This window comes from Alligator sinensis, unplaced genomic scaffold, assembly GCF_000455745.1.
Source record: "Alligator sinensis unplaced genomic scaffold, ASM45574v1 scaffold1457_1, whole genome shotgun sequence".
Lineage (NCBI taxonomy): Eukaryota > Metazoa > Chordata > Crocodylia > Alligatoridae > Alligator > Alligator sinensis.
Window position 1 is genome coordinate 605,507 of NW_005842845.1, and position 21,089 is coordinate 626,595.

General features: G+C 55.1%; 1 protein-coding gene across 1 annotated transcript in view; it reads left to right on the plus strand.

Moving 5' to 3' along the window:
• The window catches only part of MYO1F (myosin IF), a 28,494-nt gene that overhangs the window by 5,578 nt on the left and 1,827 nt on the right, over nt 1-21,089 (plus strand). The window contains exons 2-26 of the mRNA XM_006035497.1: nt 284-373; nt 1,153-1,247; nt 3,139-3,226; nt 3,779-3,868; nt 4,646-4,777; nt 5,207-5,341; nt 6,201-6,333; nt 6,918-7,114; nt 7,819-7,899; nt 8,547-8,633; nt 9,043-9,129; nt 9,651-9,818; nt 10,860-10,945; nt 11,442-11,523; nt 11,614-11,720; nt 12,482-12,580; nt 13,445-13,589; nt 14,057-14,171; nt 15,291-15,460; nt 15,731-15,876; nt 16,476-16,622; nt 17,052-17,200; nt 17,573-17,656; nt 18,228-18,429; nt 18,943-19,106. Of these exons, the coding sequence (XP_006035559.1) occupies nt 284-373; nt 1,153-1,247; nt 3,139-3,226; nt 3,779-3,868; nt 4,646-4,777; nt 5,207-5,341; nt 6,201-6,333; nt 6,918-7,114; nt 7,819-7,899; nt 8,547-8,633; nt 9,043-9,129; nt 9,651-9,818; nt 10,860-10,945; nt 11,442-11,523; nt 11,614-11,720; nt 12,482-12,580; nt 13,445-13,589; nt 14,057-14,171; nt 15,291-15,460; nt 15,731-15,876; nt 16,476-16,622; nt 17,052-17,200; nt 17,573-17,656; nt 18,228-18,429; nt 18,943-19,106 (3,079 nt within the window). The remainder of the gene's footprint in view (nt 1-283; nt 374-1,152; nt 1,248-3,138; nt 3,227-3,778; nt 3,869-4,645; nt 4,778-5,206; nt 5,342-6,200; nt 6,334-6,917; nt 7,115-7,818; nt 7,900-8,546; nt 8,634-9,042; nt 9,130-9,650; nt 9,819-10,859; nt 10,946-11,441; nt 11,524-11,613; nt 11,721-12,481; nt 12,581-13,444; nt 13,590-14,056; nt 14,172-15,290; nt 15,461-15,730; nt 15,877-16,475; nt 16,623-17,051; nt 17,201-17,572; nt 17,657-18,227; nt 18,430-18,942; nt 19,107-21,089) is intronic.

Sequence of the window (21,089 nt, forward strand, 5' to 3'; positions counted from 1 at the left end):
CGCTCTGCCGGGGCCTGACTGCACCACTGGGGTCAGTGGGGATCTTGTGCATTCAGCCACTCTCTAAGCTGCCGAGTTCTGGTCCAGATCCCCAAACCCTAGATGCTCCGAGGGTGAGATTTAACCCTGGTCCATCTCTTGCATCAAACTCCTCTGCCCAGAGCTGACATGGCCCCTATCACCGGCTCCAGCAGCTGTGCCATGTCCATGGTGCAGGGGGATGTGAGGGAAGGGAATTGAGAGACGCACATTCAGAACAGATGGGCCTTAACCAGCTGCTCAGACTTACATCGGGCCAGTCCTCATCTCAGTCAACCCCTTCAAGCAGATGCCCTACTTCACCGACCGGGAGATCGAGCTGTACCAGGGTGCGGTAAGTGGACCTGGTCACAAGCCAGTTGGCCATTGGGCTTAGAGATGCGGGTCGGGGTGTTTGATTTTACCCTTGTTGCTGCTGCTGTGTTCTCCACCTCTGGATAAAATGCAAGCCAAGGATTCATGCATGGGGGGAACCTAGACCAGAGGTGGGGTGTGTGGACCACTGGGTCAGGCCCTGGCCTAGGAATCAAGAGACCTGTTTTAGTCCCAGTTCCATCATTGACCTCCTGCCAGACTAGGGCAGGCCACTTGGACTCTTTCCATCCCGGTTGTAGTCAGCTTGGATATAAGCATGTTGAGGCAGGGTCTGCCATTCACAGTGATGAGGTTGCCATCGTGGCTGGGGCCTTTGGGCACGCTTGGAAATGCACATTTCCAAACAGACACTCTGTTTAGTCTGAGAGGACGTATCAGGAACTGAGGGTCAGACACACTACTGAGACATTATAATTATCCCAGAAATAGACTTTGCAAGGCCAAGAAATTCAGCCTCACAGTAACAATTGCAATCCAGGTCCAAACATATTAACCCATGACCCCAGCTCCTTTCAATCTGTTTTATAATGACACCCAGAAAGGTAAAAATAATCTGAATTGTTGTCTCTAAAACCAATACAATCTCACTGGGGGGCTAAGTGCTGGTATGAATGTACAGCTACTATAGGGTGGAGTTTAGGTGACTTAGGAACTGTCTATATCTTCTCTGTGGGAAGTGCTGCTCACTCAGGGGCCCTGCTCTGTTTGGTAACTATTATTCTTGTCCCCTGTTTGTAGGCTCAGTATGAAAATCCACCCCACATCTATGCTCTGAGCGACAACATGTACCGGAACATGCTGATTGACGGCGAGAACCAGTGTGTCATTATCAGGTAGCGAGGACTCAGCCTCCCAGGGCAAGGAGACGTGGGGCGAGGGAGGAATTGGGGTGCGCTAGTAAAGATGCGGTGTGTTCACCAGTTCAATGGAAACCTCCAGGGAATCCCTATGTACTGGAGGAAGGAAATTTGTGGTTCAACATGGGGCTTTGACTGGTGAGCAAGTACGGGTGCAGTACTCCGGGGGTTGCCACTCATGGAGGGACCGGCAACTCAGTGTTTGTACAGCACCTAGCACCACGGCATGCATCCCTGCGGCTCCAAGGCCCTACAATAATATTTTAAAAAACGGAGAAGCTGGGTCAGGTCCTGTCCTTTACAGGCATTAAAAATCCCAGAACGTTTCCCAGGAGTAGGGTTGTTAGTCCTCAGTCCATCTCTGGGCTAAGTCCCAGCTCTGCCACCGCCTCTTCCACTTCCAGTAGGACGCAGCATACTTCACTTCCTCCCCTGAGCCGCTGCATAGGGCTGCTTTGGGTTTGGGAGCTGCTGTCCTGGCTGGGGCGATTCCTCTGCATGTGGAAGCATGAAGGGGAAAGCCCCTCTAAAACCCCCTCTAAACCCAGAGAAAGGTGGTTTCAAAAGGCACTGGCAAGTCTACACCTACAAGCTAGCTGGAGGTGGAGGAGCTCTCTGGCAGGGAGCACACCAGCGTGGTGCTCTATGAACCTCTAGGCTAGCAAGGGTGTATAATGGGACACCATTTTAGTGATGGGAAAACACTGAGGCCAGAGTGGCAAGGTGGCCAGCAGTCAAGGGCAACGCTGGAGGTAGACCCCAGGACTGCTGAGCCCCAATCTGGGGCTATAATCACTGCTCCACCAACTGCATTGTGCTCGTGTCTGTCAGACACAATCCATCTGCCCTCCATCTGGTTTGCAGCCGCTAGTCACCACCAGTAGAAGGCAGGCCTTTGTACGGTTCCCAGTTACTACCCACTTCAGAGCAGGCTAACTTGTCTCCAATAACCCATTACTTGAATAAGATCAGGCCCCGCTGGGCTTGATGCTACCCATACACAGAGAACAGGACAGACCCTGCCTTCAAGGTCATACACCCTAGATGGACAAGCCAGGCAGAGGATGGGAGAAGGGACGGAGGCAGAGGTAGCCCGTGACTCAACCCAGGTCCCACAGGAGGTTGGTGGCAGAGCCAGGAACAGGCTCCAAGTGTCAGGAGCCTGCATGCAGTGCTCCGTCCGCTTGGCCACACTGCTAAGGGAATGATGGTTGGCAGGAGACGAAGCAGGCACTTTGCACAAGAAGCAATCTTTGCACAAGTCCCTCATCCGGCTGCCTATTGCAAAGGAGCAGCCAGGATGTGGAGCAAGCCCAGAGACTTCCCTTTTACATAGGAGCCACCAACATGCCACACAAGCAAGAGCCTGGGGTGCTGGGAACGCAGCCCTGGGCAGCTCACTGCCACGGCAAAGCCCTGCTACATTTGTATGTCACCGCATCTCCGGGTCCCTTTGACTGCATGCTCCTTTTGCAATAGCAGGCAGTTAGACAAAGGATGGGAGGAGAAAGAAGGAATAGAGCCCTCCTTTCCTGACAGGCTCGGGGTCCGCGCTGCTAGATCAGGCTGCCCCTTCTCACGGCTGGTTGGGTAACGGGGTGCTCCAGGCTTGCAGAGCAGGTCTCAGCTTGATCAGTCCTTGTTGGACAGCTGCGTGTTAAATAAACCGCTCTCTGAACCCCCTCATTAGAGCAGGACTGAAGGGGATTCACCTGTGGGCAACGGGGGATATGCCTGGCTGTGATCCCAGTGGGCAAGGGCTGGGATCTCAGTGGGCGAGGGCTGCGTTCTCTGAAAATGCATGGGCCTGGGCTGGGCTGGGCTGGGCTGTTTCACTTCCTCCTTGTTTCTTTAAATGTCTCTGCAGTGGAGAAAGCGGAGCTGGAAAAACTGTGGCAGCCAAATACATCATGGGCTACGTTTCCAAAGTGTCCGGAGGTGGAGAGAAAGTGCAAGTACGGCTCCCTCCTGCACCCCCTGAGCCCACCTTGTCCCTTGTCTCTGTTCCTTTTCACTCCCTCCAGCACCTCCATCCCTCTCTCCTGTTTTCTTTGGACACATCCTTCTTCCACCCGCAGAGCAGCTGTCCCCAGTAGCAGGGGGCCCTGGCTTCTCCAAGGAAAGGGGTTGGCAAACCAGGCACCAGGCCAGGCTTCCTCTTAAAACTAAGTGCATCCTCCCTGCTAACACCTGGCATCTGCTGCCCTGCTCCACACTGAGAGCGGGCACTTCCATGCCAGGGGCTCCAAAGGTCCCCTCTCACCAGCTGGCAGTGCCCACCCAGCACCAGCCCAGCATCTGGCAATGCCCCCCTCTCCACACGCTGGGAATTGCAGCCCTGCTTCAAGCTGGTGGCTAGCAATGACTGCCTGCCCCATAGCCTCGAAATGGATGCACCTGCCTTTCCATCAGCCCCCTGCCATCACCTCTCCCGAGCAGCAGCTCTTCCCCCTGCGTCACTGTGCCCACCCCATGCCCTCTGACTTGACCATTCCTCTCATTCCCAGCACGTCAAAGACATCATCCTGCAGTCCAATCCGCTGCTGGAGGCCTTTGGCAACGCTAAAACTGTCAGGAACAACAACTCCAGCCGATTTGTAAGTCTCCAGGGCTCGCCAGGCCCATGCCATACCCTGGGCAGTGAGGGATGGGGCTGGAGAGCCTAGTGGGAGTCATCATTGTCCCGGCCCATCCAGGTGTCAGGGATGCTGCAGCGTGGGCTGGACAGAGCTGGGCCAAAGCTTTCACATGCAGTGCTCCAAGCAACCGTTTGCTTTCCTGGGACCGCTGCTCCTTTCAGCTGCATGTGAAAGCTGGGGAGCCCACAAGCTGGCTGCGTATCCATCTGCTTCACTGGGACTCAGCATGAGCCCCCTCCTCTTCCTCCCACCTGGTCTGGCTCCCTGCTGGGTGCGAACCTGCCTGTGGGTTCACAACAGCCCCTGGCCAGGGGAAGGATGAAGGTCTTGGAGCCGGGAGAGGGAGCAGGGCAGTGGGAGTAGGAAGGCTACAGGGTCATTCCCCCTGCAGATGGAAAACCCAACTCGGATATGAGACAACTCGGGTCCCATATGGTACTTTTATCTGGATTGTGGTATCAATGAAGAGGTCTTGGGTTTGAGGTCTCAATCAGGAGCCAAACTCCATGGTGCTCCATACTCTGCATGGTGCTACATAGTCTTTGCCTGTGAGAAGGGGCAGCGGATGGGGGACAGGGAGGAGAATAGTGCGAAGGCTGCGAGACAAAGGGTTTGGGAAAAACCAAGAGAGAGTTCAAGGATGAGGGACCCTCGTATCAAGACAGCTGGACTCTGGCTGATTCACGGGGAGCCCCAGTCCTGGAGCCCCAGGGCTGAGAGGTCTCCCCTCGGCAGGGAAAATACTTTGAAATCCAGTTCAGCCGAGGCGGTGAACCGGATGGAGGGAAGATCTCCAACTTCCTGCTGGAGAAGTCCAGGGTGGTGAGCCAGAATGAGGACGAGAGGAACTTCCACATCTACTACCAGGTACCCAACAGAGCACAGCACCCCGGGATCTGGGGCTGCACAGCACCCCTGCACCCTCGGGAGGGAGAGGGAAGGGAGCGTAGGAGAAGCTGAATGGATGTTAGTGTGACTGCATGGGTATTCATGTATGTGTGTGTGCAGATGGATATATGTTTGCTTGTGCATAAGAGTGTCTCTGCAAGGGTCCAGGTGTGTGCAGGGAAGTGAGCACAGGGGCATCCATGCCTGTGCCCCACAGCATGCCATTTCTGGAGCAGACCGGCTCTCTAGACTTGCTGACAATCCATAGAGGATGGCAGTGCCGGGGGAATGATCAGTTCCAGGTGCCAAGCAGGGAATCGCTCTCAGGAGATCCCTGGCCCCTTCATTTCCATGCGGGATACAGAACTGACCCCAGACCTGCATTTGCTCTTCCTCCTTTCCCGGCAGCTCATCGAAGGCTCCTCCAAAGAGCAGCAGCAGAACCTGGGGGTGGTGACCCCAGATTATTACTACTACTTGAACCAGTCGGAGACCTACAAGGTGGATGGCACTGATGATCGGAGTGATTTCCACGAGACCATGGTGAGTAGCTCAGTGGGGGTGCAATATAGGGCACGTCATTGTGACTCTTACTGTGACTATCCAGATGAGCGGCTAAGACATAACTCAGCTTGGGGAATGAAACAGACCCTTATCCCACAAGGACAGCTCCTGCAGCTCCCAAGGCCTTTATATCCCATATTCTAGAGCAATGGTTTGGATCTGACAGAGTGGCCTGGACATTCAGATATGACAGCCTGGCTCCAGCCAACTGCCAATTAATGTCCAATTAACAGGGCTGCATGGTTCCTTCCCCACTGCCCTGCGGGTCCCAAGCCCAGACCCAGTAGTGCTGCCATAACCACTCTCGTGGCAGTCGTGCCATAGCCGACACAGCCTCTCCAAGGTCCATCAGGCCCCATATCTGCCCAAGGCAGATGCACTGAGTCCTAGGCAGCCTAGACAGGAGGTTGATCCTATCTCCTCTGTGCGGCCAGGAAAAATCCAGCAACATATTTTCTCCAAGTCACAGTGAACCTTCCTGTCACTGTTGTGCGGAGGCCTCATGCCACCTGGTTGCTGTCTTCCCATCACAAAAGTGCCTGCATTTCAGTGCTGCTATGTGGCTGACATTAAAAACATTGTCCGACAAGTTGATGCGGCTTTATCACCAAGAGAAATAAATGACAAAAGAAATGTCCAAGAAAAAAGCATTTGCTATTTGGCAACGGATTCTAACAGCTTTATGACGATATCTTTTGCCGAAAGTTCACAATGGATGTAATTTTTGTAGTGATTTTTGTTTCCGAGTCTTTCCAAAACAAGCTTGCAGCCGAGATACCAAGTCCGACGGTCCTTCGGCCCAGGATGCGGGCTGACCAGCTGCTTTCTCTGCCCCCAGAACGCCATGCAAGTGATAGGCATCTCTGGCGAGCACCAGCAGCTCGTGCTGCAGATCGTGGCTGGGATCCTCCATCTGGGCAACATCAGCTTCAGAGAGCAGGGCAACTATGCCCAGGTGGAGAGCTCTGACCGTGAGTATGACAGCCTGAGCCCACCTCCAGGGACAAGCTGATGGAGGAGGCAAGGAAGCTCCCCCCGGGGTTAGATTTCCACCCAGAGACAAGGAGGAGAGAAACACATCCCTCTGGGATCTAAAGATGGCAAAGGAACTGGAGTCCTCAGGCCAACCTCTTCAGTTAGCGGGAGCCAGTGGAGAACCTTTTTAACAGCTTACATGCAGACTCTCCACATCAGAGACCTCACGATGCAGAGAGCACTGCTCTCCCCATTTTAGAGAAGGGCAAACTGAGGCACAGAGAGGGGGAAAGGACTTGACCAAGGGCACTTCAGCAAGCCATTGGCAGAGCCAGGCCTGTCAGTAACCTTCTATGAAAAGCTAAGCCACGTGCCCTGCCACGATGAAGAAGAGAAAACCCAGGCATCTGGGTGCCTCAGTGCCCATTTTAACCACCAGACCAGCTCTGCCCTCTATCAGCATGCGGTGGGCCAACCTGGGGACCAACAGTCCGGCTGGCTAATACCCCAGGGAGGGAGCTGTGTGGCTGGCGGGAGTATTCCTCTCTGCAGACACTGAGCTTGCACTCCCTGTGCCCAGAGCTGGCCTTCCCCGCCTACCTCCTGGGGATCGACAAGGACCGGCTCAATGAGAAGCTCACCAGCAGGAAGATGGACAGCAAGTGGGGGGGCCGCTCAGAGTCCATCAACGTGACCCTCAACGTGGAGCAGGCATCCTACACCCGCGACGCCCTTGCCAAGGGCCTCTATTCCCGGGTCTTCGACTTCCTCGTGGAGGTGAGCTGAGCACCATGCCTGGGTTCCAGATTCTGGCCACTCTCTTACTACCCAGGCCCCGATGAGCATGGAGGGAGGAGGGATGGGTAGGCAATGGTAGGGGCAGATCTCAGGGAGAACGGGGCTGAGCACACCCCACCTTTCCCTTCCCACCTGAATCCGCAGACATGCTCCAGAGCTGGAATTTCCTTTGGGACGCTGCTCTGGACTTGTCCCCAGCACCTGCTCCAGAGCCTGCCGGCTGCAGCAGGCCTGAGAGCAGGCACCGAGACTGAGCCGAAAGCACCCCCACAATCAAACCTGTGTCTTGGGAGTACATCGCATAATTCAGGCGGGGTGCAAGTCCTGCCACTGGCAAGCCCAGACAGACACACACCCACTTGGCATCAGCAGCTGCTACTGGCATATCCCCCATATACCAGTGTATATGTGCCACAGTTGCCCCATATACAACTGTGGCACACTGGGTCTCCCCCTGGCCTGAAGCAGCCTTTTCGGCTGGCTCTTTTTGCAGGCTTGTAGTGAATAAGGGACAAGAATTGGGTTTTTGTTGAGTCCTGCCCCGACAGATAGTGCCAGGACCAACCCCGCTGTGAATGGAGACACCAGAAAGATGCAATGGAATAAACTAGAGGAAAAAAGGGCATCATGGCAATGAATGGGCATCCCTTGGCTCTGACCCTTTTCTCTCTTTCTCTCTGCAGTCTGTGAACAGGGCCATGCAGAAGCCCCATGAGGAGTACAGTATCGGGGTGCTGGACATTTATGGCTTTGAGATATTTCAGGTACTTGTCACTGCTCAAGGGCAGCACTGGTAAGGGGGGTAGGAGCTCCAAGGCATCAACATTTATACTGGAGCAGCCAAAGGGGGAGATGACATTCCCTCTCAGCAGACTGGATATCTGAAGGGGTCCCCCAGATGCTGACCCCAACATCTCCGCTGTTCCAGGGTCACTGTCTCCCCACCAAGCTCTTTTCCTCTGCAAGCCTCACCCTAACACAGGCTCCATGGCAGCCTCCAATACCAGACTCATCCTTGCAAGTCTGTTGCTTCCCGGGGAATGAAACCATGAATGAAAGGGCACCGTGCTCAGGGCGGCCCTGTGCAGACACTTTCACACGGACCTGTCTGCCAGCTGCCCCTGCTGGTGCCCACTTACCAGCCCTGGCTGCCAGCACTTATCAGCCTAAAACTTGGTGCCAGTGTCCACCCTGCCAGGCTAGCTATAAAGCCAGCATCCAAGCCCTGCTGAGCCCATGGTGCCCTGGACCTGCACCAGCAAGGAAGTGAAAAGCAGACCTGGCTGTATCGCTAGACCTGCCTATCCTCTGACCCAGGGAGCAGGCAGGGCCCAAGGCAGGCTGTGGAGAGTGGGATGAGCCAGTGTCATGAACCACGATCTCACCTCCTCTCTCATTTCTCATGCTGCAGAGAAATGGCTTTGAGCAGTTCTGCATTAACTTTGTCAACGAGAAGCTGCAGCAGATCTTCATAGAGCTGACCCTTAAAGCAGAGCAGGTACCGTAAGGATGGGATGCGAGCAGCTCATGGGAGGGAAGGAGCAGGGGAAAAAAATGCTGCAATCAGGAGGTGCCATGCAGATCTCATGGTCTGATTTGCATATCTATAAATAAGCATTTGCATGCCATGCAGATTTTCTTTTCGAGAAAGCTGACCCATTTTTGGCCCCGCTTGTGACAATCTCAGCTGGAAGCTGCTTCATGCCCCTGCCTGAGGAGGCCCAGCAGTCTCTGGGACCAGGAAATTTTCCCGAGGGACTTGCTGCGTGTGGTCAATGGGCCTGAAAGGGAGATCAGCAACTGGTTCCCCCTGGGAGGAGTCTGCCCCATCTCCACGTGCCTGTGCCCCGCATGGCAGGGCCGTGCCTCGCCAGCCAGGTCACCTGGATCTCTGTTGTGTTCCCTAGGAGGAGTATGTGCAGGAGGGGATCAAGTGGACCCCTATCCAGTATTTCAACAACAAAGTGGTGTGTGACCTGATAGAGAACAAGCTGGTAAGAGAGGAGGGTCCCGCTCTTGGGGGAGTGGGGCTGTGGGACCTGCATTCAGCGCTGACCTAGGCTTTCCTGGGCACTGGTGGTTCATCCAGTTGGCACTGAATGGGACTGAAACCTTTGGGCCCTGCTCAAGCTCAGCAACAAAACAGCTGTGCTTCCCAGGGGGCATCATCCCTGGGCGGGACGTTTTGAGGAGGTGCTTCAAGATTGTCAGGCTGGAAAGAGCTTGCCGGGCCTGAGTCCAGGCCACAGCAGAGGTGACCATTTACCCAGAGAGACCAAAAATTGTCCCAACTCAGGCACTGAACCCCACGCACTTTGCACATAGTTCACAAGTGGTCCCACCAGCTCAACCTGAGCGGAGACTGACCTGTACCAGCACAGGGCTGATGCTGCACTGTGCCCTCCCTGCCACCTTTAGGAAGCCCTGTCCATGCCCTGCAGAGGTCAGCAGCTGGACCCCGCTCCTTTCTGAGGGCCCCGTTCTTCCTTGGTTTCACTCCTACCCTTCCTCCCAGAATCCTCCTGGGATCATGAGTGTCCTGGACGACGTCTGCGCCACGATGCATGCCACCGGCGAAGGGGTGGACCAGACGTTGCGGCAGAAGCTGCAGGCAGCGGTGGGAACGCACGAGCACTTCAACAGCTGGAACTCGGGCTTCGTCATCCACCACTATGCAGGCAAGGTATATTGCATAGACACGCTTCCTAGGGCCGCTGCACACGTGCATGAGTATACGTACACTCACACTGCACACATGGGCACCGCGCACGCTGCCCGGGGAGGCGTGTGCACTTCTTGTCTGGGGCTGCATGAATACACACACCCCAGGCACACACACGCAGCCTGGAAACCTGGGCATATGCTGTGAATGGGAAGGAAAGCCGGTCTGGTGTAGTGGTTTCCAGACCACTGTGGGATGTGGATGATGCCTTGTGAGGTCGTAGTAAGTGAGCCGTGGGTTGCCTGTCTTCAATTAACAGCTTGATGCTAAGGGTACAGGGTGGCATGCTAGAATTATGAGTGGCTTGGTCATCCAAAGATTTGACAGTGATCTGCTGGGAACAACCGGTCTAGTGGATAGAGTACTGGGGCAGGACTCACTAGCTTCCCTTCCTGGCTCAGCTACATGCTTCTTCCATGTGAGTCCCTCAGCCTACCCAGTTCTCCATCAGCAGAGTGGGGATAGCCCCGTCCCACCTCTCAGGGGCCTTGTGAGGCTTAGTTCCATGAATGACTGAGAGATGTACCAGTGCCATGGTGACAAGGGGACCAGGTGGCTACCCTGATAAGTAGAACGATGCTAATTAAAGTGCGCTGCATGGTTGATGTGGCCCTGCGCACACACTGAATGCATGCACGTGCGTGCCACATGGGCGCACACACTTCTTTCTGCCATGAGTCCCTGGGCTGAGGATGTGCAGACCTCAAGGTGGAGCAGCCGCCGTTTGGGATCCAGTAGAGAAGTCAGGGGCATGAGCACCAAGATCCTTGTTCTGTGGGCGATGCTTCCCCCACTGGAAGTGCTCCCCACCAGCAGGACTGTAATGTGCTGCCGCCCCAGAACAGCCTGGGGGGTCCCCTTGGGCACTTGCAAGAAAACAGTGACCCGCTGCTGTGCTGTGCAAGAGCAATGGTGTCATCGGTGGGTCGTTAAGGGCATTTGTTGAGCTGAAGACCGGACCCTCCCCCACTGATTTCCTCCCCTGCCTCTCGGCCCTCCCAGGTCTCCTACGATGTGAGTGGCTTTTGTGAGCGGAATCGGGATGTGCTGTTCACCGACCTGATCGAGCTCATGCAGAGCAGTGAATAGTGAGTCCTGCGCCGGCTGCCCAGTGTCCCACTACAGGGGCTTCTGTGCGTCTGTGCCCTGAGGTTTGCTCTCAGTGCAGTATCAGGGGGTGCAAACCCAAGGGAAGAGCTTCAGAAACCAACCTGGCTTGGGTAGGGTGGGCTGCCCACTGGGGCAGGAGCGTAAAACAGCAGGGACTAACCCACTGTGACACCCGCAGCCTACAGATGCAGTTGGACCTTCCCAACGGCACTGGCCCCTATACAACCCTTCCTGCACGCCATGGCTCAGGTGCATTATGAGGGAGGATGCACCAGGATAAGGAGACTGGTGGAAACCATGGATTCAGCCCTTGTTTCAACAGGTGCATCTCACATTCACTTCAATGGGAGCTGCACCTGATGGAGCCAGAGCCAAGACTGGTACACTGAGCTGGCCAGAGCTTCAAGGGGTGGAGACCACAGCCCGAGCAAGCCTGTTCTGGGCTCGCACTGGTAACCATTTTTTGTCTTCTAGTGGGTTCATCCGGACGCTTTTCCCAGAGAAGCTCGATTCAGACAAGAAGAGCCGACCGACCACAGCTAGTTCCAAAATCAAGGTAGGGCCCTGAGGCTGCCAGAGGGTGTGGGCCAGGATGGGCTCATGTTGGAGGCTGTTAATGATATATAAATGCTCTTCTTTGCAACAGAAACAGGCCAATGACCTAGTGAACACGCTAATGAAGTGCACCCCACACTACATCCGCTGCATCAAACCCAATGAGACCAAGAGACCCAAGGACTGGGAGGAGAGCAGGTAAGACCGGCCTTTGCTGCTTATTATTTGGATTATTTGGATCCAGAGTCCCCTCGGGTGCTAGGAGCTGTACACACACATAGCAAGGTACAGCCCCTGCTTCAAAGAGCTTGCAAAGAAATTGCTAGCACAGACAAGGGGTTGGAGGAGACATGACCTGCCCATGGTTACACAGGAGATTCAGTAGCAGAACTGGGAAGAGAACTCAGGATTTCCGAAGCCCAGTTCAGTATCTTCCCCTCTGGGCAGCAGCAAGAATCCAACATTTGATAACCTAGAATTAATCATTAGGTAGCTCTGCTGGACGGTGAGTAGGTCTGGGCTGTGACTTAAAGCAGGGAAAGGTGTTGATATACAAGCAAGATCCTATTTACATGTAAGCAAACCTGCTTCAGCACAAATGTAAACCCCCACAGGGCGCTGGCCTTCATCCTTACGCACCTGCCCTGCTTAATAAATCATAGCTGTGCCAGTGCAGTAATACAAACGGGCCCTACAGCACGTAACCAGTTTGAAAACGGTACACGTGACATGCCGTGTTTGATTTCTGTGATTTAGTACAGGGGTAAGCATACCAGACATGCACGTGCACACGTACGTGCACACATTCATACTCATCTGCTTGCACACACGTGCCCATACACATACACGTTGCCAAAAGGACTCAGGCATATTTGAGTGGTGCCTGTCCCTGAAGCTGAGGCCTCGGGGCTGATCAGCCTCCTGTGATGCATGTTCCTCTGTTCCTCATTGCTGCGTAGGGTGAAGCACCAAGTGGAGTATCTGGGGCTGAAAGAGAACATCCGAGTGCGCAGGGCAGGGTTTGCCTATCGCCGTATCTTCCACAAGTTCCTACAGAGGTAAGGCCATCGCTGTGATTGCCTGGGGACTGGCAAACCCACGCTAGCTCCCTGGAAGGGGTCTACCCATGAAGCCAAGAACTGCTGCATCTAGGGCAGGGGTGGGCAAAATGCAGCCCGGGGGCCGGATGCAGCCCGCCAGGCCATTTTACCCGGTCCTCGGGGCCCCTAAAAATTTTAGAAAATTAATATTTATCTGCCCCAGCTGCCTGTCATGCAACCCACAATGGCTTGCCGAAACTCAGTAAGCGGCCCTCCGCCCAAAATAATTGCCCGCTCCGATCTAGGACATGGTCTATGTTTCCCTGGGAGAAGGCCTCTTGTTTCTGAAGGAGTTTGAGATGCAGTCCCCGAAAGCTCATTGCTAATGTACAGACTGGGGGGAATAAAGGGGTTTTCAGTTCAGCCAAACTGAAAAATTTTGGGAGAAGAACAGGGGGCAAGGGGAGCTGGGGGTTGGAAACAAAAAAAAAGTTGTTCGGGATCAACCTGAAACATCGACATAAACCTCGATGGCTTGTTCACTTTTTCAGCTTATTAAAGCCCGGTGTTTAATTATTCTTAATTTCCCTGCTAATATCACACAGAAACCGGTATCTCAAACCGAACGGTCAAAAGGCTTTGGTTTGAATGCGGCGAAACAGAAAATGGTGGCATTTCCAACCCAAAACATTTTGGGAACGCCCTTAAAATGCCTCAACGTTTTCAAAAGCTTCTGCCCCCTGCCATATTTTTTCAGCCCAAACTATTTTGCTGCATTTGTCCCTAACTGGTGATTAGTTCTGGGTCCTCTTGCAAGACCTTTTATCAGCCAGTTTATTCATCACTGAAAAAACTTTGCGCTCAAGCCCCCTCTCCCGGCAGGTATGCCATCTTGACTCCTGAAACATGGCCACACTGGCGGGGCGACGAGCGCCAGGGTGTGCAGCACTTGCTGAGGTCCGTTAACATGGACACGGACCAGTATCAGATGGGCCGAAGCAAGATTTTTGTCAAGAACCCGGAGTCGGTACGTGTGCCTTTTCCTGGGTGCTGCCTGCTGCTGTGGGGGTTCACCTATTGCCCCCAAAGATTATCTAGGATTTCAAGGGAGTCACTGGACATGAACCCCAGTGTAAATGTGGGAATGCTTTCGCCAACTTTCCCCTGCCCTTTGGCACCTGGGGGTCTGGGTGATGAAGAGGAGGGAGCCAGTTGGGATTCAACAGGCAGCAGTGCGGGTTCCCAAATACCTTGAAGAATGAGAATAGATGACAGCCCCCTTAAAGCCACTGGGGATTTTCATCCAGGAAAGCCTTAATGGGGTCCTGACAGAGATTTAGATCTGATGGAAAACTGTCCTTTTGTCTGCCCATCCCATCTGCCTTCTATTAATTCCCCTTCCCTATGAGCCTTCCCCCCCGCGCAGTCCCCATGGAGTACCCTCTCCCTTCCTACTTGTTTTTTCGGGGGATCTCATGGTTTTTCCACCATCAGCTCTTCCTGCTGGAGGAAATGCGGGAGAGGAAGTTTGATGGGTTTGCCCGGATCATCCAGAAAGCCTGGAGGCGGCACATTGCCATCCGGAAGTACGAGCAGATGCGGGAAGAGGGTAAGGGAGCTGCAAGCTGTGCCACTGTGCACAGGACAGAGAAGGGACGGGGCGAGTGGCGATGCGGCGGAGGAGCCAACACCAGCTGGGTTAAAGTGGAATTAGCAGGTCGGGGCCTGTTTGCCTGGGCAGAGCAGTAGGAGCTGATGGGGGGTCGTTCCAGACCAGGAGGGAATAAGCAGGAAGGGTATGGTTCAGGCCTGGCCAACTTCTAACAATGGTCCTTTAAACATGCATAATTAAAACCTGCAGCCTGTGCGGGACTAGGAGACAGGGCTGAAGTTCTGTTCCTTGCTCTGGGAGAAATCATTTTTCTCATGGTAAAATAGAGGGGACTGAGAGGCACAACTCCTGGTCGGAGCTGAGTCTAGTGATTAGAGCAGGGAGGAGAGGAAGGTTGTATTTGTGGGTCCTACTCTCAGCCACCACCGGGAATTTGGGACGGGAGTTAGAGCCATGGAGATTGGGATGCAGGACGGCTCTTTAAGACATCCAGGGCAATTTCCAGGAAGTCACTTTGCTTCTCTGGGCCTCTATTTCCCCGGGACTGTTATGAGGCTGAACTGATGACTTAAATATGTACAACGCAATCTGAAAATAGAGAGTTTTCCTGCAGGCTCTAATATTTTGCTAATGCTCTCAAACGTTAACAATACGAAAAGCCAGCAGAAATACACAGGCACAGAAATAGCGCTGTAGAGAAGCCAGACATGCTCCCATTGCCCTGTCCCGCAGCACAAATGCAAGAGGACAACCGGGGCAGAGAAAACCTTCAAAGAGACAAAAGGAGAAATATCTCCTGTGATGCACAGTTAGCCTGCAGGACTTGCTGTGGCAGAGGATGAAGGAGAGAGGCAGCTCAGGGCAATTGGGGCATTTGTCTGGGGAAGAACGCCTTTGTACTTAGGATGAGGACGGTCAAATCATGGCAACTGTAAATGCCCAGGCTTCGGGGCATACGTTATTGGCAGCTCAGGGTCTGGAGGGGATAGGACTTCATATGCCAGGGTGCTTTAACACTGTCCTCCCAGAGCATCAAAACTGGGGACGTCCCACCAGGCCGGACGGGTCCTTGGTCCACTCAGGGACTGACTCGTGTGGATACGTGTCTTTGCTCAGCTTCCAACATCCTGTGCGGCTTCAAGGAGAGGCGGAGGAACAGCATCAACCGCAACTTTGTGGGCGACTACCTGGGCATGGAGGACAGGCCCGAGCTGCGCCAATTCCTGGCCAAGAGGGAGCGGATCGATTTTGCCGACTCCGTCACTAAGTACGACCGGAGGTTTAAGGTAAATGGGCTCATCCCAGGCTCGTCCTTCCCCAGGGCTGTGCCGAAAGGTTTGTTGGAGAAGGAGAGAGGTCAGTCCCAGGTGACACAGGGGCAGGAATGAGGTGCTAACATGTGGGGATCGGGCCCTAAATGCCTCGTGTGCTGGCTGCCTTTGCCCAGGGTCTCCCTAGGGTCCTGGTGCTGTCCCACGTGAGACATGGCCCTAGCCCCTGCCCCTGGGCTTCTTCTGCTGGTTCAGCACCCCCATCCTCTCCTCTCTCTCCCTCAGTCCATCAAGCGTGACCTCATCCTGACTCCCAAGTATTTCTACTTGATCGGCCGTGAGAAGGTCAAAAAAGGCCCGGAGAAGGGTCAGATCAAGGAGGTGCTGAAGAAGAAGGCGGAGGTCCAGGCTGTCCGTGCAGTCTCGCTCAGGTGAGTTCTCCGCTAGCCCTCATCACACCTGCCACCCCCCACAAGGCTGCCCTGGCCCTGGCAGGGTGCTTCAAACACATGTGAGAGCCTGGTTGCATTTGAAGTAGCAGCTCCTTCCCTCGGGCTTCTGTAGAGAAGCCACCCTTACCCCTGGCAGCAGGAGACCCCACTTCCACCCACTCACCCTATGGGTCCCTTGATCCCACCAATGCACTGGGTTAACCACACAGGTGCTCCCCTACTGCCAATTCCAGCACCAGCCAGGCTCTTGCCCCACCTTGGAGGCCACCCCTGATTCCCTGACACTTTCTCCATTGCCAGAGACATCCCAGACAAGGCTGGTGATGGGGGGCTGTGTAGGGGTAGCATCCAGAAAGAGAGCTCGGTCCTTTGCATACACGACAGTGAGAGACACCCCCCCTGCTTGACTAACTCCATAGTTTCCTGAGCACGTGTGACCTTTGCGGGGGTCTCTGTGGCCTCTAACCAGCCCTGCCTCCAGGCTCACTGGACCCAGCAGGTCCCTCCTGGGGCTTTATGGTCCCTGATGGGGCCTGCAGGCATGTGACGCACTCTCCTCTGGTGGTTTCTCTGGCCAGCTCAAGGCAGGATGATTTCTTCATCCTCCACGACAGCGAATCCGACAGCTTCTTGGAGTCCATCTTCAAGACGGAGTTCATCAGCCTCCTGTGCAAGCGCTACGAGGAGGTCACCCGGAGCAAGCTGCAGCTCAACTTCCATGACACGTGAGGAGTGGCAGGGAGGGTGGCACAGCTGGGGCCATTTCACCAGCAGACAAGCACCCTGCTCCCAGCTCTGGGAGGGGTGTGTGGTCTAGTGGTTAGAACAAGGGTAACAGGGCAGCAGGGCTCCTGGGCTCTATCCCAGGGTCTGGAAGGGGACGGGGCTCTAGTGGTTAGCATGGACAGGGTGAGAAGCAAGACTCTTGGGTGCTCTATGCTGACCGAAGAGGAAAGTGGGTTGTAGCCTGGCTGGGGGGCAGGTCACCGTTGTGGTCTAGGGGGTATTGTGAGAGAAGGGGAAGTTCAGGAGGAAGCCACACCTGATTTTTCAGGGCTGTCTCCTCAATGACACATGGGGCTTTCCAAAGAAAGACTAGTCAGGCCAGGGACCCCAGTCCTCTGCGCTCACAGCCCCTCTCCCCACTTGCCCAGACTACAGTTCCGGGTGAAGAAGGAAGGCTGGGGTGGAGGCGGCACCCGCAGCGTGACCTTCATGAGGGGACAAGGTGACGTGGCCATCCTGAAGGCATCGAGCAAAGCCCTGACAGTCAGCATCGGGGACGGACTCCCCAAGAACTCCAGTGAGTGCCTGCGGCGGGTCCTCGCGCCCTGGGCTGGGGGCAGCAGGAAGCTGGTCTGTGACTAGGATGGCCTGAGGAATTGCACCCAAAGGATGGTGCCCCTGGGGACCTGGCTCCCACCACTCCTGTGTCCCAGGCCAGCTGGGAGTCCTGCACTCTCCTGGCTGGAGCGGGCGGTTGCACGGTTTGGTTTTGGGGGCCCGGTCCCCTGGGGAATGGGAAGAGGATGTGCCTCCACGGGGCGGCAGCAGAGCAGCAGAGATGGGTGTGCTGAGAAGCAATGGGAAGGTGGAGGTTTGCAGCGAGCCGGGTAAGCGCCAAAGCCCTGATGAAACTGGGCCTCAGCTCCAGCTAACTGCTTTGTCCCAACAGAGCCCACTCGGAAAGGGATCCAGCAGAGCAGAGGCCACCACAGGCAACCGGCACCCACAAGAAGCGCTCCCCATGCTCCCAGAGGTGAGGAGAACGGGGCCTTAGGGGCAGCAGCCAAAATCAAAAGAGCTACCATGCTGGGGAACCTGCCCAGGCAAGGAAGACCCCAGACCTCCCCGAGACAGGGGCCCACCAATCGGGTCCGTTTCAGCCATGGTGTCAGGCCTCGTGGGGCTCTGGGAGATCCCTCCCTGCTTAGCATCATGGCCCTGGGGCCCACCAGCAGCTCTCGAGCATTTGGACTTGACAGTATAGTCTAATAGCTACAGCTCGCTGCCTTGGGAATTGGGACAGCTGGGGTGTGCTTCTGGCTCTGTCCCTTACTCAGTTTCCCCGTCTGCCAAATGGGGATAATGAGGCCGAACCCCCTGGATCAGTGCTTCCCAATCGTTTCCTCAGCATGACCCCATTTGCAGCCCCATTTCCTCAGCATGGCCCCCCACCCCCATGACCCCACGTCCACTGATGTTGTGCCCCCATTTGGGGTCACGGTGCACAGGTTTGGGAGCCGCTGCCCTAGAGCCGTGGCTGGGGAGTGCCCAGTACAGCCGTCACTGGGGCTGTCTAACGCACCCTCTTCTCGTGGCCCTTTCAGGGAGCTGCCAGAACGGAGCTCCCCAGTTCCCCCGTAACAACATGAGGCAGCGGGACCCGACAAACGCCGTATCGCAGAAGCAGCAGCGGGGGCCGCCCAACGCCGCGCTGCCCAAGCAGGGCGCCAGCCGCAAGGTCAGGACAAGACCCCCCTCGGACCACAACCTGGAGTTCCTGAATGTGCCCGACCAGGGAGTGGCAGGGTATGTGTTGCTACTGTCCCATGCGCCAGGTCCCAGGACTGCCCTCACCCCAGCCACAGGGGAGCTATTGTCCCCTTTGCCATCAGCCCCCTCCTGCTGCCTGACACGGTTCAATCCACCCGTGGATCCCCACTGCGGGGATCAGCACGTGCTCACCAGCAGTGGCCTGAATGAGTGACTTGCTCAGGGAAGCCAAGAACAGCTGAGGCTGTCTAGAAAGAGTGCAACCTCACGCCTGGGCTGAGCTCCTCTTAGCACCTATGCAGCCTTCAACAGCCCAGCGAGCAGTGATGAGGAATGAGCAAAACTGCTCTGCCTCCTGTGTCAGTCCTGAACCACAGAATCGTTCTGGGGGGGAGCTGGGGACCCACATGGGGTTTTGGGGTCGGCTGTCACCGACGGGAAGACATAGCCTGAGAGCTGTACCCATCCCCACCACCCGCTCCTGAGACTCCCCTCCATGCTGGGTACTGCACAGTCCCCACCGCTGACCTCTTTGGGTGCCTTTTGCAGCATGCAGAGGAAGAAAAGCATAAGCCAGCCCCCTCCTGCAAGACGGCCCAAGCCCCAGCCCAAGGTCACGGTCCCACGCTGCCGGGCCCAGTATCAGTACACCGGGCAGGACGTGGATGAGATCAGCTTCAATGTGGGAGACGTCATAGACATCCTGATGGAAGGTGCGTATTCTGCATCAGCTGCGTCAATGTGGGCCAACCTCAGCGGGGGCAGGAAAAGCAGCCCTGTGGCAGGGGCCCCAGTGCCGGGGAGGTGGGGAGGATGGACCCACCAAAGGAGGAGTGTGAGGGCAGAGCAGCCCCACTTGCTGTAGTCTCCTTCCTCCTCTGTGAGTCGGGGACGCAAAGGCTCTGCTGTGGGTGAGTCTGACCAGATGTCTCCTGCTGTGGGGTTCACTGTTACACCCACAGCACACACGCGGACTCGTGCAAAGCATGGGCACGCAGCTCCTATCAGCAGCAGCGGCTGGTCCTGAGTAGCCTGTGAGCGCAGTGACCCCATGGGCCCTTAGAGGACCCAAGGCACCAATGGGGTGTCTGAAGTGTGGGGTCCTGCTGCTCGGTGCCCTTTTCTGTAGCTGCCAAGTTCCTTGTTGATGAGTCCTAAAGGATGTGCCTATCTCCACAGTGCTCCACCACCGCTGCCCTCCTTCCCTGTGTGCACTACACACACCCTTGTCAGAACAGCCTGCGCCATAGGCAGATGAGACACCCCCACTGCTTGGGTTGAAACCCTGGGGTGACAAAGCCTGCCTCCTTAGGCTGGACTGCTAGCTGGGGATTAGCTGCTTCACTCCCCGATCAGCGGATGCATCCTTGGCAAGGATGCTGCCTAGCAAAAGAACCCAGCCATGGTGCCCAACAGACTAGCATTAAATTGGGTCTTGGTAGAGAGCCTGGGGCATCTGCCAGAGGTTAGCTCAGAGGCATATTAAGACTAGAGAACCTCAGAGTATAGAGCCTGTTCACAGAGGCTGGAAAATGCAACCCTTCACTTGGGATGCAGCCAGCAGCAGCAGGTGTCATAGGACTCTCATTGGTATTCATGCCAGCTGATGGCAACAATGGCTAAGGTACTTTCTCCCTGTTCCAGACTGGCTACCGATTCACTTGCCCTGGTCAGGAGTGTTTCATGCACAGAGCTCTGTGCAGTAATAGAGGGACTCAGTTAGACTATAGCAACTGGATCTTTATTTTAAGCACGCTGCATTAGCACATGTGAATGTGGCACCTTGTTTGCTCAGAGCTGCTGTACAATCCCCAAGCACATGGAGCTTCCTGGTTTCACCCTCCAAATTGTCCCTCCTACAACTCCTGTTCCAACCTGCAGTTTTCCTGCAGCTTGTTACAAGGATTCCTCAAGCAAAGGGCGGCCTGTGCACCTGTAGCTCGTGGAAACGCACCTGCTGCACTGTTGTGTATCATCTTTTCCACATTGCGTGACATCTGCAAAGTGTAAGCAGCTGGGGACAATCAGACAATCCTGGGGTCCCACAGTCTAAGGCCGTGATTCTGTCAGGGTGTCGCAGCACCCTGCAGTGCTGTGGGTTGTCGCCCAATATGAGCACTGCTGGGTGTGCAAACGCCTACGCATAATTCACAGATAAACCCAGAGATTTCAAATAGCAATCCATAATGTTAAGAGCATCCTGCCTTGTTACGATCTTTCCGAGTTCTTTGCAGCAGAAGAATTGCTCTGTCATTTTTCCCTAGTCAAAAATCAAGTGGAAACAAAAGAGCTAGCCTTTTCCAGGGGGGACATGAGTCATAACAAGAGGTTCCTTGGGTCTCAAAAGGTTAGCAACCACAGGGCTACGGTCTGTCTGCTCCCTGAAGCCAGCCTGGGGTGCAGAGATGTCTTCTGACCATGAAAATGTTAGTGGGAGAAATATTTTGGTCTTATTCTGTGGCCAGAAGGGACCCTGTGAGCATCTAATCTGAGCCCCTGCTGTAGGATTTCAACCCCAGGCAATGGGCTTTTGTTGAATGGGTCTGTCCAGTGTAGGGTATTGCCAGTTAAACCTCAATAGGACCAGGGTTAGGGCATCTTGTTGACTCATTTATTAAGAAGGGGTAAGTAATAGTGCAGCCAGCTCCCCCAGCTGGGAGACGACTGGGCCGTGGCCAGAGTCATGCTAAAGGCGT